The 17436-nt window shown below is 29.3% G+C and overlaps 2 protein-coding genes across 4 annotated transcripts; one reads left to right on the top strand and one right to left on the bottom strand.

The window, feature by feature from the left end:
* The first annotated feature begins 464 nt into the window (after positions 1 to 464).
* LOC119668963 lies at positions 465 to 11565 on the top strand. Of its 2 annotated transcripts, none has more exons than XM_038078663.1 (9): positions 465 to 1324; positions 5118 to 7472; positions 8318 to 8414; positions 8469 to 8595; positions 8658 to 9298; positions 9366 to 9464; positions 10325 to 10459; positions 10524 to 11047; positions 11347 to 11565. In XM_038078663.1, the coding sequence occupies exons 1-9, from the start codon at positions 465 to 467 to the stop codon at positions 11480 to 11482; spliced, it is 4974 nt and encodes a 1657-aa protein (XP_037934591.1). In that variant the 3' UTR covers positions 11483 to 11565. The 2 variants fall into 2 exon arrangements, with proteins under 2 accessions (XP_037934591.1, XP_037934592.1); XM_038078664.1 differs by having other exon boundaries at positions 465 to 1168; positions 11347 to 11564.
* A 233-nt stretch (positions 11566 to 11798) lies between these two features.
* LOC119666478 (sarcospan-like) lies at positions 11799 to 16092 on the bottom strand. Of its 2 annotated transcripts, XM_038075763.1 has the most exons (5): positions 15969 to 16092; positions 12651 to 12817; positions 12227 to 12573; positions 11997 to 12154; positions 11799 to 11927 (listed from the first exon to the last, which is right to left on the bottom strand). In XM_038075763.1, the coding sequence occupies exons 1-5, from the start codon at positions 16084 to 16086 to the stop codon at positions 11920 to 11922; spliced, it is 798 nt and encodes a 265-aa protein (XP_037931691.1). In that variant the 5' UTR covers positions 16087 to 16092; the 3' UTR covers positions 11799 to 11919. The 2 variants fall into 2 exon arrangements, with proteins under 2 accessions (XP_037931691.1, XP_037931685.1); XM_038075757.1 differs by having other exon boundaries at positions 11800 to 12154.
* Positions 16093 to 17436: the final 1344 nt, after the last annotated feature.

Consider the following 17436-nt stretch of genomic DNA (forward strand, 5'->3'; position numbering starts at 1 on the left):
ATAATACAAGTATGTACTGTTCAGTTTAATGTTTTGTAACGAATGATATGGGAATGTAATTTGTGAGTTGCTTTTATACTCTAATATTTAAAGGATTTCATAGGACAGGTAGCAGCAGGGTTAGCTACGAGATCTGTGAGTAAACAATGCCTGACAAAAAAACTAATGTCCTTTCTCAGGTAAAAATTTATTTTCTGTGCTATTTTATTCCTTATTTGTAGCAAGGACTTTTAACATTAATAAATAAGTTTTTTTCGTTTTTGATTTCTCATACATATTCCATTTAAATTTAAGGCCAATATGTCCATTATAATTGATTTTTTCTTAGTACTCTCTCTATGTTTTTTAGGAAAAACAAATCTCTTTATATCCCAAATATATATATTTAGTTATGTAGTATAATATACAATGATTTTGAAATATATTATTATAATAATTTTTTATATTTTATATTTACAGTCAATATGGAACAAGATGAATTATGTCGCCCTGTACCCGCTCCTAGACGGCTTTATCCAGAGTTACGGAAAAGCGAATACGAAAATGTTACAATCGATTTAATAAATAAAAACTTAAACATTAATACTGAAAATATACATAATTTAACTAACTGTGCGGATAAATTACCAAATAATAAAGTCTTCCTTGGCGCTCTAACGGAAGAGGAGACATCAACAAATAATAAATCAATTTTAACTGAAACAAATGATTTGTATGGTCCAGATTGTAATGAGAATGTACCAATAGATCTTTATACGACTCCCACACCTGTGCCAAGACCACGTAAACCACAAAATTCAGACAACCCAACCAATAATGAGGATATATACGAAAATTCTTCAAGTAATGCAGTGACAATACCAAACAATGCTGGTGCCATAAGTAAAAGTCTTACTGGCACTCCAATCTTGCGTAAAGCACCTGAATTACCTCCGAAAAGTGTTATCAATGTAGAGCAAGATAAAATTCAATCACGCCATTCCATTTGCAGTGAACTTTCTACGACCAGCAGTTGTAATAATGCCGGTTCCTATAATTTAGGGGACAGCCACTTTTCCAATAGTAAAGCGCAAAAATCTGCTTCAAATGGCACACTGAATTCATCGTTTGATGACTCGACTGGTAGCTCTGAAGGCTCAAAGAAAGAATTTAAATCACCGTCACCAGGGTATGTAGAGCATGATAGCGACGAGGATATATCCTTTGACAGTTCTGCTACTGATAACGAATTGAATGTTAGTGATTTAAGTAGCAACAACACCAACGACTTAGTCGTCAACTCTGCCACAAACCATGAAAATTTCTGCAATGATTCTGATACCAAGTAATGCTTTCGCTAATTTCTTTTACTTTTGTATATACTCGTAGCATGAAAGTACTAGTTTTGCTTATATTGAATATTGGTTGTCGGATTTTATATAATTATATATATATAATTTTTTATTGTAGTATTAAAATCATGGTTTTGGCAATGAAAGATTATTTGACTTACTCTAAGTAAATAATCAAACAAAATTATTAATTAAATATATTAAATTTATTAACCGCTTTAAAGACAGCCCTAAAAATGGCAGAAAATAATTGGGATGCGACTGACAATAGATCAAATTAATAATTATTTTTTTTTTAGATTATTGTTATAATTTTAAGATTTGCATATATATAATCTCAATAATTTATACAAAATTTTGGGAAAGTTGGGTTAGCTGACTTAAGTAGGTCCATTGTGATATCGCTATTCAACACGAGACCTTAACCGTATTACTTATGAAACCATGTGATTCACATAAACCGCAGGATGGCCTTAAACACCTGCACCTACTTGAAGGGGAACATCTAATAATAAATAATTTTGGAAAACTTAAGTTAGGTTAGGTTAAAGAGGCAGTTGGTCTACTTGATCAACTCAATTACACCCTACGGGTCTATTGCAATACCACTGTTTCAACAGTATAACTTATGGAACTAGTTTTAGACTTTTAAACAGTGCGAGATGGTTTTATCTAAACACCTTTTGTATTTGAAAGAGGACATTTAATAACAAGAATTTTAGAGAAGATTAGATTAGCCATTTAACCATTTTGAGGTTCTTGCAAAACTTATGAGGGCGTGGATATCTCCTAGAGAGAGCTTAACACATTCTTTCCCAAGAAATGACCAAATTTTGGGGCAATGTCACAGATCTATAAATAATTTACATGGAAATTGCCTCAGATTCGTCCTAGTACCTGTTTATACCAAAATTGTTTTTAACATTTATAATATCGAGATCTATGTAGGAAATAAATATTTAGATAACAGTTGTTTTTTACTTTCAAGTTTTTTCTTGCATTGACGGATTTCATACCTAGAAAGCAAATATTTTTTTAGCAGTTATTTTTTAAATTACTTTTTTATCTTTTTCTAGAGAAATGTTTGTCAATTTATTGATATTTAGAAGATAGTCCTCCTCATTGAATTCAATTTTTACCTGTTTACAATAATTATAATTTCAATGGCAATTAATACAAAAGAAAAGGTTATAATATAAGTTATAGTACAATACATTTTTTTAAGAATCTGAATAATTTAATTTTTTATCTTCATATACAGTTTTTTTTCCAAAGAATTGGTTGCTATTATTTTCTAGCTTCTAACACAATTAGAACCACTAAAATTAGTGAATATTTGACCTGACTTTTAAAAATCATTATTTATCATTATTTATTTAAACTTGTTTTATTATTAGTTCCTTACCCATAAATATACAAATTTTGAATAATGGAAGCGTTTATAACAATAACAATATCGGTCGGATTATAGTTAGTAATGTTTCTCTTTGGTTAAAGATTTTACAGTCAGGCTATAACACGCTTCATATAAGCGGTATATATACAACGACCTTAAATCTGACGTATGTATTAGGCGAACAAACATTGATTGTTTGGAAGACTGATTCTTCCACCTTTCATATATTTAAATTTCAATATTATTTAATTTTAATATATAAGTATTAATGTGACAATCAATTTTTCGTTTTAAAGTCGGACTACTAATTTTCTATATTGCCAATCGTATTAAAAGCTATAAAGCGTTTCTTGCGGAATAGATTTTATGACTTCACTTAACCCGCTTTATGTTAGCAGTACGTTTATGGCGAGCAAATCATACGACGGTTTTAGTTGTAATAACTAGGTGAACAGACTATTAATTGTTTGGAAGACTTGTCGCTCCATCTCTAATTTATTTAAATATATAAATATATATAGTTTACATATATCGAATGGTTTGGATTTAATAGACCTAATTGGCCCATAAGGTACCATTGTGTTATTTATATTCCTTATTATATATAAAGTCAAAGAATCCATAACTTGTACTTAATCGATCTTAAGTCCATTGTCTGAAATCATCACTATTCTTCTTGTCTAATATTCTTGCAATCCATAATCCGTTCCGTTTGTGGAAACTAAATTCTTAATATCAACTATTATTTTCAATGGAGATGTTTTTATGAAAATGTAGTAAATTGCAACAACCAAATTTTTTTTATTATTTTTAATTAATTAAATTTTTAGCTAATTTTGAAATTCAATTATTGTTATTAGTTAAGCTAATTTTGATAGTTAGTGAAATTTTTATTTATTACTATCAAAAGTAAAAATGTTCTATCATCTTCATTTTATCATATCTCTTCTCTAATCTTTTATTTTCAATGTGCTTGAATCGTTGTATATAGTATCAATCCTTCTTTTTGGTGGCGTCTTCTTTTTTCCGTATGGTCTTTATATATACAGCTCATTAAGATGCTCTATTAACAGATACTTCTGCTAAGTACCCCAATCACCTTAAGTATTTAACGTATCTGAAAACAATTTGACTCTTTATAATATTTTCGATAGCGTTATTGTATCGAATTATCTGTTGATTTTATAGGACCATTGACTTTCCGTAAAATCTTGCATTCATATAAGAAGAGTTGACTTTATGTCCTCAATTAAAAATGATAAATTAGAAGTGATTTAGTTATTTTTACTGACTTTTTACAATTGTAATAAAATTTCATGACTATACAAACCTCTTCTGTTAGATCATCTATGAGTTTAAAGAAGAAGCCAACAAATGAAGTATATACTGGATATAAAAGTTTAATACAATTTTGCCTTTGTCTTTTTCTCTAATATAAATATTATTTCTTTATTATATATAGTACTTAATAGCGGTTGATGTTGTTCTGACAGTTCTTCTATCGACATGTATCTTTAATATAAAGCGTTATTTTTATGTGTGTATTTGGCTTTTATGTGTAGCGGTCTGGGCATATTCTAGTATTGGAGTATTTTCTCTTATAATACATTAGATGTTTCAAATGAGGACTTACTATCATAACTGAAATATGTCACTGAGTATACAGGAGATTATTTTCAGCAAAAACTCTTCTTAGCCATATTTGTTAGAGCCAGGGTAGAGACAAGGACTTGTAGTTAACGTTTTAACTAACAAATATATAATTTATTTTAAATTATTTCAGTCTTTAAGCATCTGTTTTTTATAATGTATTACACATATATTATTTATTATATTTAATTATGGTTTAAATAGTATCTATAGCATAGATTCATTACAGTTCCTTTATAAAGTCATTAATACTATTTTAAACAATTTCTTCTGGTAACATCTGTTTATTATTTTACGTGCCCTTCACACTCTTGCTATATTCTTCACAAGCACGCGCCTGTCTACATAACTCAATGTCAAAATCTTCTATTTATAATCACAAGACTAATTAAGAGACTCTATTTATAGATATATTTCCTACATATTTCCTATATGTTTCTTAGGACGTGTGAAACTTGTAGTTGGGGGAAGTAACTGAATATTTTTGGAACAGAAATTTATTGTCTAAGTAGAATGTTGTATAGTAAAACAAAAACTTTAAAATAAAATAAATTTAAAATGCATGTTTAGTTTAGTTTAGTTTAGAAACTTGATTGGCATGGTATGAATTATCAATAAAACCTCTAACCTATCGCTTGCATGTATATTTGAAACAATTATCTGAACTAACTACATATATGCCGTATATAAAATATTTTTAAAATATATTTTTATATTATATATCTATTTTATACTTTCAGTGATCTATTGAAATCTTTGGGAGTAACATCAAAGCTGCTTACGGAGTCAATAGGCGAACGTGTCGCATCACGCGCTAAAGGTGCCAAACATAAACTAGATAAAAATTTGAAATCTTCTACAGAATTATTGAGCAATCTTGGAACTGAGACAAGCCAACGTATTAAAACTGCTAGTAAACGTTTGGGCGTGAATTTTACGCTAAATAAAAAAGAAAAGTTCAAAGACAAGGATAAAATGCCAACGCAATATAATTCAGAACGTCCACAAACTTTGCCACCAAATGACAGTGTCTTTCATACAATTTCATTTAACAGCCCGCTGCAAAAGAAAGCTGACGGTATTAATGACTTAAGTGTACCGGAAGAAGATGAACACTCTTATGAAGTACCGCGTAGTTTAAAAGTAGCACACAACACAACAAATCTAACACAACCGCCAACTTATGAAGACGCTTTAAAAGCAACTCCCTCAAGCAGTTTTCAACGTAACATACCCATGAGTCGTTCGTTAATACTACCAAAACATATATCAGAGGAAGCAGCAAATATTGCTTTAAGTAAACAACGTAGTAATGTAAATTTAAATAAGGTTGTTGAAGAAAACTCCATGGATTCTTCAGATGCTGCATCACGAGACTCCATAGATGTACCCTCATTACCAATGCCTGCTTTTCCACCACCTGCTTTACCGAAGGAGGTAACTGTTGCAGATAATGTCTACGGTAAATTGAATTCAATACAACCACCCATACGACAAAAACGTCGTAAAAATTATGAAGAAATACAGTTAAGACGTGCACCAGCAATTTCTCCTTCCAGTGCTGAGGGTTCGTTACGTCCAAATGTTGATTCTGCCGAGTTGCAACAACTGAATTTAGAGGAAGAAGAATCTGCGCGTGAGGAATCGTTGTTTTTACGTGAACGTATAAAATCAGCTGAAGCTCGAACACCTAAACCCGAACGTAGTGATTCATGGGAGTATTTTGCAGATACAGGCAATGATAGTGACACTTCGTCATCAGAACCAGTGTATGCAAATCAAGAAGCTACTTATGGTAAAGTATTTGAAATGGAAACAAGTATCAGTGTTCCCTTACCGCCTAAATGTAAAGATAAAAGAATAGAAACTTCCAACGAATCAAGTGCTGGCGCTGTTGGTGGTTGGGTAATGCCATCAAGAGAAGTTATACAGGAGTTCGATCCATTGATGCTACGTAAATCATCCACCATATACCATAGTGATAAAAGTAATGAATTACTATTATTAGAACATCTGTTAGAAGAAGAAACTTATGGTACAGTTACGCGAGGTAAATCAAAGTATGAAGACGATGTAAGCGTCTGTACGTCTGAAGAAGAAAACTTAAATACAACTGCTAATAGTGCAGCACAGTTACCTTTGAAAGAACTAATGCCACAAACTGTTGTCCTACCTACGCCATCCACATCAACGGCTAAAAAGTCATCAACATCAGCATCAACTTCAACATCCACATCTACAAATCAAATGAAAATTGTACATCAAAATGCACAATTACTCTCTGAAAGTGCTGAAAATATACTAGAAGATAATGATGAAGAACAAATTAAAACCTATTTAAGTCGTGTTGAACAGAAAAAAGTTACAGCTGATATTGTGGATCTATCTAAACCTACACAAAATCGTACAAATTGGTTTGTAAACGAGAACAAAGAAAATGGCTCACAGGCTCGTATTAATCCATTTAATAAAATGAATATAGAAGGTGGAGAAAGTCCACCGTCGTATTTAGAAGCTATCGGTGCTGATGGTAAACCTTCCAATTTGCAAAAATCAATAGCCTCACGTCTGAAAAATTCCATGAATGTCTTTACAAATGTTAAAATACGTGTAGATGCACTTAAGCGAAAATCTAGTTTTAAAGTTGCTCAACGTGAATCAGAAGTTAAAGTTACGTTACAGATGGTCCCCAGACCAAGTTTATCACCACTTTTGGTTCGTTATGAAGGACCTTTAATACGTTTCCCATCGGGTGTTGTTGAGGATATACTAAAAGAGATGCAAAATCGTAAAGCAATATTACGTGATCGTCAATTTCAAACATTCCTGGATCAAGACATGAAAACTCCTAAGGAGATTATACCACTCGAATACATAACAACATTACAATGTGTTAGCAATAATCGTGTTACAGATAATTCAACTCATTTTTATTGTTTTGAAATAACCACATCAGTACCCAAGAATGGTAGCAATAGTGCATCCAATGTCCAAGCAATGTCTAATCCGAATTTAATAATGACAACTGGTAACTCCGGAAATTGTAAACAAATCAGAATTTCGCATTTGTATGGCGTTAGCAAGGAATCCGAAAGGTAAATAAAAGAGAAAGTCTCAATAATAATAGTAATCTGTTAATCTGACAATACGTCTATTTTTGTTAGCCATATTAGGGTAACTGGGTCAGTGTAGGTTGAAATAGCTTTCTTGTGTTCAATACCCATTTGACCTCAACGAACAGTTGTGATACCATGGATTAGCGTTGTTCATACGTTGATAAAACAAATTCTCGAAAGAACCGCAATTTTCGGCGTACTGAAACACTGAAAGTTAACCTAGCAAGTTTATAGGCTTTGTTCGAGTCTCTAATATTATAGGATAACTATTGTATCAGGTCGGTCAAAAAAGAATCTCAATGGTTTTGAAATTTTTTCCTAGCTAAGGATGAACACTGTCATATGAGATGGTATACAGGTTTTTTCCCATTCGTAAAGGCACAATCGCGATAAGAGTTCTTATAGTGTAGACCCATTCTGATAGCATATCTTACTAGTACGCAGTGAGCATACGTTTGTGCCAAGCAGGTTACGCCTTAGTTGAACTAGGATAACTAACAAAATATATTATTACAGAATTATAAATAATTTTATAAATAACTATATAAAATTACTTGTAATAAAAGTCCATAATCGCAGTGGGCTCTACTAAAATCCTAGTTAACTGTTATTCTATGTAACTTAATATTATTTCAGAATGTTATATTGTAAAAATATGTAGAATTGCTTGCGATAAATAAATTTTAAATTAATTTCTAATTCTTAATATATTATTAATTAAAAATTAAACTCAGATTTACACTATCCTGAGTCCTATAACGCGGTTCAATTAACCCGTGTTACTTTATAACAGATTTTTTATTCAAAATTTCTTCATTTTTCAGAGGTGTATGGATGCAAAAGTTATTGGAGAGCTTAACCAATGCCATTCCACCAAAATATATTTGCCATTATTATCGCGCTGGTTGGTGTTATTTGAAGGTACAATAATCATAACAATTTTTTTTTATAATTACCATAATTAATTTTTTTTAGAACTCCATCACGTCTGAGTGGAGTGGTACTTGGTTAGTTTTAAAGAAGAGTCGTAGACGCTTAGTTTTTGTGAGTGAATCTACATTAAACGTTGAAAAAATGGATCTAAGAAAAGCACGCTGCATAGGTTAGTTCTATTATCACATTAACTAATAAAATATAATAAATAATTATTGGTTTATTTTACAGTATTAAAAGATAGCGATGAGACTATTAAAAAGTTACACGTTGAATCGGGCCCCACACTTATGATTGATTGTCCACCATTTACTGTATATATGATAATGAGTTCCCCACGTGAGACCAAAATATGGCGTCACATCATAAGAGAAGTGGCACATAATAATGGTTTCTCATTGAGCGATCAACAATTGACTAAATTCAATGTGCCAGTAATTGTGGATAAGTGCATTAATTTTGTATACATACATGGCTCCATGTCTGAGGGCATTTATCGAAAATCGGGCTCTGAAAATTCTATTGTGAAATTAATGTCAGCATTTAGAACAGATGCTTTCAACGTGGAGATCACACGAAATGAATATAATGAACATGATGTTGCCAATGTGTTGAAACGTTTTATGCGTGATCTTCCTGAACGTTTGCTGGGCAAACTTTCTGAAAGTTTCATATGCGTCACAGAGTTAGCCAAACCCACTGAAAAAATTGAAGTCTATAAGGAGTTACTGCAAAGACTTGGTACAATAGAACGCGAAACTTTAAAGAAAATTGTTAGCCATTTAGCATTTATTAGTTCGCAAAAGTCTAAAAACAAAATGAGCGTACAAAATTTAACTATGATTTGGGGGCCTACGCTTCTACATAGTCGTGTAAGTTTAAGAATAAACTCCAAATTGTACTTTAAATAATATTTATTTTTTGTTTATTTTTTTTTAGCGAAATGAGGAACTGGTTTACTCAACAAAAGAAGCTGATGTATTGACTGATTTAGTTTTACTATATAAGAATCTATTTCCGCTATCAGTCGATGAAATGGTAAATATAAAGAAACATAAAAACATTTATTATTAAAATTTAGTTGATATACTTAAATTTAAAATTTTATATATTTGATGTCTAAATGATAATCTATGTATTTTCGAATAGAGCAGTTTTTCATAGTGAAGGAGTATCAAATACAATTTTTTTTTAAATTAAGAGAATGGGCTGACTATATATGTGTTTCGGACTCGTGTCTTCATCAACAAAAGTTATCTTTTTGTGGTGATACTTGAAGTTTTCATGTCCAGTAATCAATGACGTCAGTCAACTTAGACTGCTCTACGGATAGCTAAGCACTTTTATCGCTTCCCTGGCGAATGATTTCAACATCATGTTAGTTAGGTTAACCTGTAAAGTACGCATAGATTTATTGGTCTCATTGATACTAAATATAGTTAGTTTATGTAGGTTTTGTAGTAGCCATTTTAGTGAGTCTAAGTAGTGTTTGAAGCTTTATTCCTGAAATAGAGCTTCGATATTTCCATAGATATTAATTTATTATGTAGTTCAGGTTATAAAAGAGTTTGTTCGTTTTTAACAATAAGAAAAATTAAAGACATTAAAATGACAAAATAGCTTCCCGATTCGAAATAGGTCTATTGAAACAGCTAGTGTGCCTCTTAAATTATGGTAACAGAATGCAACCATATTAAGAGCTTAGAGTCTTATAGTCCACTATAAAACAGGCAACTATTTATAACTCTTCCATAAATAATCCAACTAATTTCAATTATTTAAAATTGCTATTTGGTTTCTATATATTTAAATATATTTTGAATTAAATATATACAATATATTAAATAAAAATTTTTAGTAATATTTTAATATGTTTAAATAATTTTTTTTATTTGCAGAAAAAAGAACAGGAAATGCTTCTATGCCTACAGAAGTATTATGCAGCCGCTGAAACGCTTATGGATTCAGTTAAAAAGTCTGGAGATCTCAAAATGTGGATTACATTAAATCCAAGCCCAGAAAATTTAACTGAGGTATATACATTTTAAATTAATTATATGCAAATAATAAAAAATGATTCTTTTTTTAATTATACAGGAAAAAAAGCAAATAAATGTCACAATATCACCCACCAAAACTGCTTACGAGATATGTCAAGAACTGGCGCCCAAAATGAATATGTCCACACATCAGGTGTCGTTACATGAGATTATATTGAATGACAATTTAGAACGTCCACTTCATCATGATACTAAAGTATTTGAAGTTGTGCTCAACTGGTCTTATTGGCCCGAAGATGATCGGAAAAATAATTATTTGGTTGTGAAGCCAGTTGATTTATTACGTGAGGTAGATCGTGCAGTTAAGAATTTGGCTACCGTCACACCTGGCAAAGAATTAAAATTCGCAGATAATCGTACAAAGTCCTTCAAATCGTATCAGTGTGAATTACGTGATGGTAAAATTGTTGTTTCGAAAAAGGATAAAAATGATAAAACGACAATTGTGCGTGAAATATTTTTGCACAGCAGTACAGCTTATTTGGGCTGTGAAAAGAAGCGGGACTTTCCATGGAGTTGGGCAATAACTTTTGTTGAACGCAACCAAACACAAATCTTAAGGTAGAGTTTACATTTATAATATATACAAAAGATAACTGCAATGAGTACTCAACACTCGAATCATACTCGAATCATATTCGACTGTGTTTCATTTATATGCATTCTGGCTCTATTTTTCGTATATTCGACTCCACCTGATTCTTACAAACAGCTGACATGTGATGCTCATAAACACCTCATAGTTTTCGTTATAGATTTGGTTTTTTATGAGTGCACTTTGAGTATTAAAATTATGACTCGTTGTAGTTCTCTGATACACACTAAACTTTATACTAAAATTAATTATTAATATTTTTCAGATCTCGTGATTTACCGTACATAGGTCACGTTCTAGCTGGTAGTGAGTGGGTAGATCGTACAATTTGGTATTCAAGTATTTGGTATTGTCTGTACGGTGACAGCATACTGCCTCCTGCTGAAATAATTTTAAAATAAATTACATATTTTTATATTAGCAAATAACTTAAATCAATTATTAATTAAATTTAAGTAAAAACATATGCCATTAATAACTCATTCTAAAAATTCGAGACACTGCATTTTCAAGTTTACATTAATTTTTCTTTATTGTAAAACTGAATGTTCAAATATAGTTTTAAATTTTATATATTCAAAATATAAAAAATATTTAAAATGTATTATTAATTATTTAAAGATTATCAAAAAATAAATACATTTTTATACTTAAAAACTAATGTGAGAAATGTTATTTTAATTGTTAATAAAATGTTCAAATTTTCTCATAAAGAAAAAATTTAAATGCTTAATTTAAAAAAGAGATAACCGAAGTACTAACGAATTACACGTTACTAATTAATATCGTAATTAAGTACAGATTGAGCTTTTGTTTAATCCACCATAAATTCATTTGTTCATAATACTAAAAAAATTACAAATACATTACATACAAAACATGTTAAAATAAAATGGTTATTGTGTTAAAAGGTACTTGTGTGGACGGACGCATAAATACGTTTTGAATTATGTCTGTAACAGGCAAGCAGTAAGATAAGAGCCAATGCAATTATAAACCCAAGTGTATTAGCAGCAATTGAAAGTCCCAGTATCGTAGTCCATTTGCCTTTGACTTCGTCACAACTCAATTCTCTGGATTATAAATATATAATTAACAAAATCAACTATTAGAATTAAATATATGTTTATACAATAAATGCGTACCTATATTCTACTTTATAACTACGATTCTCAACAGTTTCAGGCACCGCACTTTCATTATTTGATACTGCATTAACTGCAGATAATGCTTCATCATCGGCATGGAATGTACATGTGCATGAGCCTTCTTCCTGGAGTATAAGTGTGGCTTCACATTTAGTGTCAGAAGCAGTAAGACGCGCATAGTGCATTGAGGCACAAATCACGGCCAGTATACATAGTAGCACCGCCAGCAATGACAAGATATATAAATCGGCACGCAGAAAAATAAAGCAATTTTCACGTAACTTGTTGCGTTTTATACGCTTATAACGTACAAGCACAAGTCCAAGAATACCGGCAAGTAGTAGCTTCATCCGAGAAGAATTTAAAGTAACTTAATTAGGAACAATTTAAAATTAATAATTTTCTAAATTAAAATACTTACAGCTAAACCGCTCCAATATGGATTATCTTGTATTGCCGTATTTGGTGTCAAAAAGAACACCCAAATCGATAGGAATGTTACGAATAAACCAATTAAAATTTCCAATATCAAAAGCCAGCGTACCAGATTTGGAAATTTAAAGTTCATTGGATTTGGATGTTGAACACCTTGAAAATTTAAATTTTATAATAGAATAATTCATTTTAATTCATTTTATGTAAATATTTAAAAAAAACGACTAAACTATTCTATAATAAATTAATATCGTTTAATTCAACATTTTTAAAAAATGTTGTGTACCGGAAAAAAATAATATTGTACCATATATGTAATAAAATGTATATATATATATATTTTCTTAACAATATATTGTGAATCTTAACAATATCGATTATTGGAACTTAAGGTAATAGAACTAAATTTAAAAAACACATCAAATTTAAGGTAATAGAACTAAATTTAAAAAACACATCAAATTCTGCTAGTATTTATATTACTAAATATATATTGACATTAATACTAATAGAATTAAATTGTATATAAATAGCCTTTATTTATACTTGAATTTTTATATATATAAATATTTGCTTTATAAATATATTATGCTTAAAGTTCATATTAACCTCTATCCGCCCAACGTTTGATTAATCGAATAGCAAATTTTACCACTTTTCATGGATTCTTTGTTTATATTAGAAAAACTTTAGAGTTTATATATGTCATTACTTTGAATGTACGAAGCTTTAGCTCTACAAAAATATTTATGACTTCACTCCTCACCCCACACCCCTTTACTAATTAAACTTTAAAAAAAACATTTTGACCAAAAATTCCAAAAAAATCCTAGGACGGATATGGGTTAATATATCATATCATATCATATATCATATCATATCATATCATATCATATCATATCATATCATATCATATCATATCATATCATATCATATCATATCATATCCATCATCATAAGTCATAATCATTGCATATCCTATCATATATATCTATATTAATATATATATTATATCATATCATATCATATCTACAATATCAATATATATATATTATTCATATCATTCATATCATTATACATAAATATCATATCATATCATATATATCATATCATCATATCATCATCATGATCATATCTATCATATAATTGATACGTCATATGATATCAATATCATATCATATCAATCTATATATCAAATCATAATTATCATATATGATCCATTCAATATCATATCATATATGATTCATGATCATATCATAATATCAATCAATCTATCTATATCATTTCATATATAAATCATATCATATCAATATCATATCATTCATATATAATCAATCATATTCATATATATCAATCATATGATATCATATGATATCATATCATCATCATATCATATATATATATCATTCATCCATATCATATATGTCATATGCATATCATATCATATATACATATTATTCATGAATCATTATCATATATATGATCATATAATACTCATTATACATATCATATCATATCATATCATTATCATATCAAGTCATATCATATAATATTCATATCATTCATTCATATCATATATATCATTATCATATCACTATATATCGATATCATATATAATCATATCATACATATCATATGATATATATATCATAATCATATCATATCATATCAATATATCAATATCATATCATATCATATCATATCATATCATATCATATCATATCATATCATATCATATCATATCATATCATATCATATCGTATCATATATACCACACCGTGTCAATATTTTTAGGCAAAGGAAGTCCGGTATATAAGATTGCTATTTCTAACTAACTTGATATATTGATATATCTATGTTTTCAATAGATTATAAATACCAAGCCTTCGAACCAGAACTGAATCGTAAGCTGCTTACTGAAATTATTCGATATTTTAGACGGAGTGCAATCCGGAATCGAAGCGAATAAAATATACCAGTTTAATTCGGTTCAATGCCGAACTGTTGGGTACTGTTTTATATATGCTCATCTCTCTCTCATCTCGTCAGTTGTTAGAATTTTAATCAATAAAAATTAAAAGGTCTAAACACTATTTATCTGAAAACTTTAGTAGTTTTTTTTTGTATTAAATAAACTATGCTTTCTATACTATAACTTTTAGAAAGCTAAATAAAATTATTTATAAAAAAAATTTATAACAGAATTTTAAATTTTCGGTGGAGCGAAAATCGTAACTGAATCGATATTATTTTGAACTGAACTGGAAAAAAAATAGTTCCGGTTCGAAGACCTGATAAATATAGTATGGTAAATTTTTAACTGGTAACAATATAATACTGATATTTATATTTACTTCACACATATATCCGTAGTATGAATGTAGTTATTATGTTTGGCGCTATATTTGGAATGATTTGAATAAGACGTCTGAATAGTTAGAGGCATATTATTTTTTTGTTTCTTTAAAAGCAGTGGTTCCACACCTTTTTTTGACAAAATCCGCTATGATATTTTTGTTTTTAGTAGGGACCACAAAATTTAAGAAAAATAAACTGTATTATTTTAATATACTTTATGCATCTCTGGTATAATGAATTGTATATGCGCAAGGCTATAAAATAGGGAATCACAGTTCCAAGGCTAACCGTTTAAATATATGAAATATCGGAATGAATATATAATATACAGTTTTAATAAACAGTTTCGTTTTCTTTTTATTATTTTTTAAAAGTTTTAAAGTTGAAATCTGATAAGTAATAAAAATTGAGAGTACTTGATAGCAAATTGATGGTTCAGTTATATATTTTTAATGGCAACAAATCGTTTTCTAACATATATCTATTATATATTATATTTAAATAATTAGGTAAATTTATTCAAAATTGATCTGATCAGTTTAAATTTGGATATAGTTCGGTTAGCTTTGAATTATAAGAGTGTTTTCTAATTTTTTAGGTTTTTCGATTTATTTTTATATTACAATGAAATTGCTTTTTCTTTCTTTACTTTGTTTTTAAACAATTTAATATTAATTGATATAATTTCTATATATTTATTCTCATATATACTAACTAGAATGTTACCACGTATTGACGACTAAGTTTCATTATTATAAACCAATTTAAAACGAATTATTTCCGCTTTGAAATTATTATAAAAAGTATATTGATTGCAACTATCTTTAAAGTAATAATTAAATACGATATTAATTAAAATAAAATAGTAACGATAGTTGAAATAATTATTTTTTTAAATATTAGATAAAAGTTCACTATACTAAAATTAAAGGTATTTATTAAAATACCTTGCTGAGTTTTATTGTTGACGACAAGCATTCTACTGTGCCTTAAACTATTTCTCGTAGGTGTATGCCGTCCAGCGATTTTACTTCCTTTGATATTTTGTGGAACCGTTGTGCTCATATAAACAGCCTAGAAAAGATAAAAAAGTGTTAATATTATATATAATTTCAGCAACTTTAATTAAAAAATTTGTTCAGTTTATAACGTAAAAGAGAATAATAATCTATTGCGATCAGGGCAATAGGTTTCTTGTTAAGCATAAGATCTGTCTAGTAAACACATACTTTAGTAATACATTGCATACATTTATATATGTCTGTAATAAAATAGTTAGAAGATCAAATTATGTTTTCCTCAAGTATACACATAAATTATTATAACATATATTATTATAACATATTATTATAACATATATTATCTGTGGAGCATCTGCTGTGTGATTGCCCGGCTCTCTCGATAACTCGACAAAAATACTTGGAGGCTGTCAGTTTTACAGGACTGGAGCACATACCTGAAGTTTCTGTTGGAATCCTAATAAATTTTGCTAATGAAACGCGCATCCTAGGTGATGCATACAATCACCTAAGACTCTGACGCTAAAATAAGACTCTGATCTGGTATCGCAATGGACCTTAATGGTCTATGTGTGGCTTTTTTGGTCTGCCAGCATAATCTAATCTAATCTAACATATATGATGACATATATATATATATATAATTTTATATATATATAATATTATTATGATGTTTGTAAATATGTACAATAAGTTATATTAATTTTTAAGTGATGCTACATAGATGGGTACCAGTTTATGTAATCATTATTAATAGCTGACTATATATTTAAACAGATCTATTGAAAATGATATAATCAAAACGAATAAATGAAATATAAAGCTAAAAGCAAACATGAATGAATATCAGTCTCTTAGGAATAGTTAATTTTTTGGTTGATGATATGAGAGTTATTGTCTATAGCACGTCCACTCAACAGTGTCTGTGATCACTTGAGCGATTCCGTTGAAATATGATAATATTCACATGATTTAATAGAAGTGTAGCACACTCCCAAGTCTGTACCTTCATTCCTGATATATCATGATACTTTTAAAATACATCCGAATACAATATTTTGATAAGTTTTCTAATGATAGATGAAGCAGCATTGTCATAAGATACAAAATCATAAAGTAAAAAGTATAAATTATAAAGTATGCTCAACGTTTTCTTTTTCAGGCTCAACTGTCCTTGTTTATTAGGGGTTTCAAGGCTTTCAGAGTTGCGTTACAAGCAAATTTTTTAATGGGTTATGTCATCTAGTCAAATGTGTATCCTTTTAAGTGTTAGACCTATGCTTTTACTAATATGTTTCTCATGGCAGCATTAACAGCTAAAGAAACATTTAAAGATCCGAAAAAATAATGCTAAAAACTCCCTTTCTTATGTTGATTAAAAAATAGAATTAGGTAT

The sequence above is a fragment of the Teleopsis dalmanni genome, chromosome 1 (assembly GCF_002237135.1).
Source record: "Teleopsis dalmanni isolate 2A chromosome 1, ASM223713v2, whole genome shotgun sequence".
Classification (NCBI taxonomy): Eukaryota; Metazoa; Arthropoda; class Insecta; order Diptera; family Diopsidae; genus Teleopsis; species Teleopsis dalmanni.

Excerpts from the sequence above, each read along its gene's own strand:
- LOC119668963 (XM_038078663.1), top strand. The coding sequence starts at position 465 with ATGGAACAAGATGAATTATGTCGCCCTGTACCCGCTCCTAGACGGCTT. Across the intron at positions 8,596-8,657 it reads AAGAAAAGCACGCTGCATAG|TATTAAAAGATAGCGATGAG; the intron begins GTTAGTTCTATT and ends TTTATTTTACAG. Across the intron at positions 11,048-11,346 it reads AACCAAACACAAATCTTAAG|ATCTCGTGATTTACCGTACA; the intron begins GTAGAGTTTACA and ends AATATTTTTCAG.
- LOC119666478 (XM_038075757.1), bottom strand. The coding sequence starts at position 16,086 with ATGAGCACAACGGTTCCACAAAATATCAAAGGAAGTAAAATCGCTGGA. Across the intron at positions 12,818-15,968 it reads CAACAATAAAACTCAGCAAG|GTGTTCAACATCCAAATCCA; the intron begins GTATTTTAATAA and ends TAAATTTTCAAG. Across the intron at positions 12,574-12,650 it reads CATATTGGAGCGGTTTAGCT|CTACTACTTGCCGGTATTCT; the intron begins GTAAGTATTTTA and ends TCTCGGATGAAG.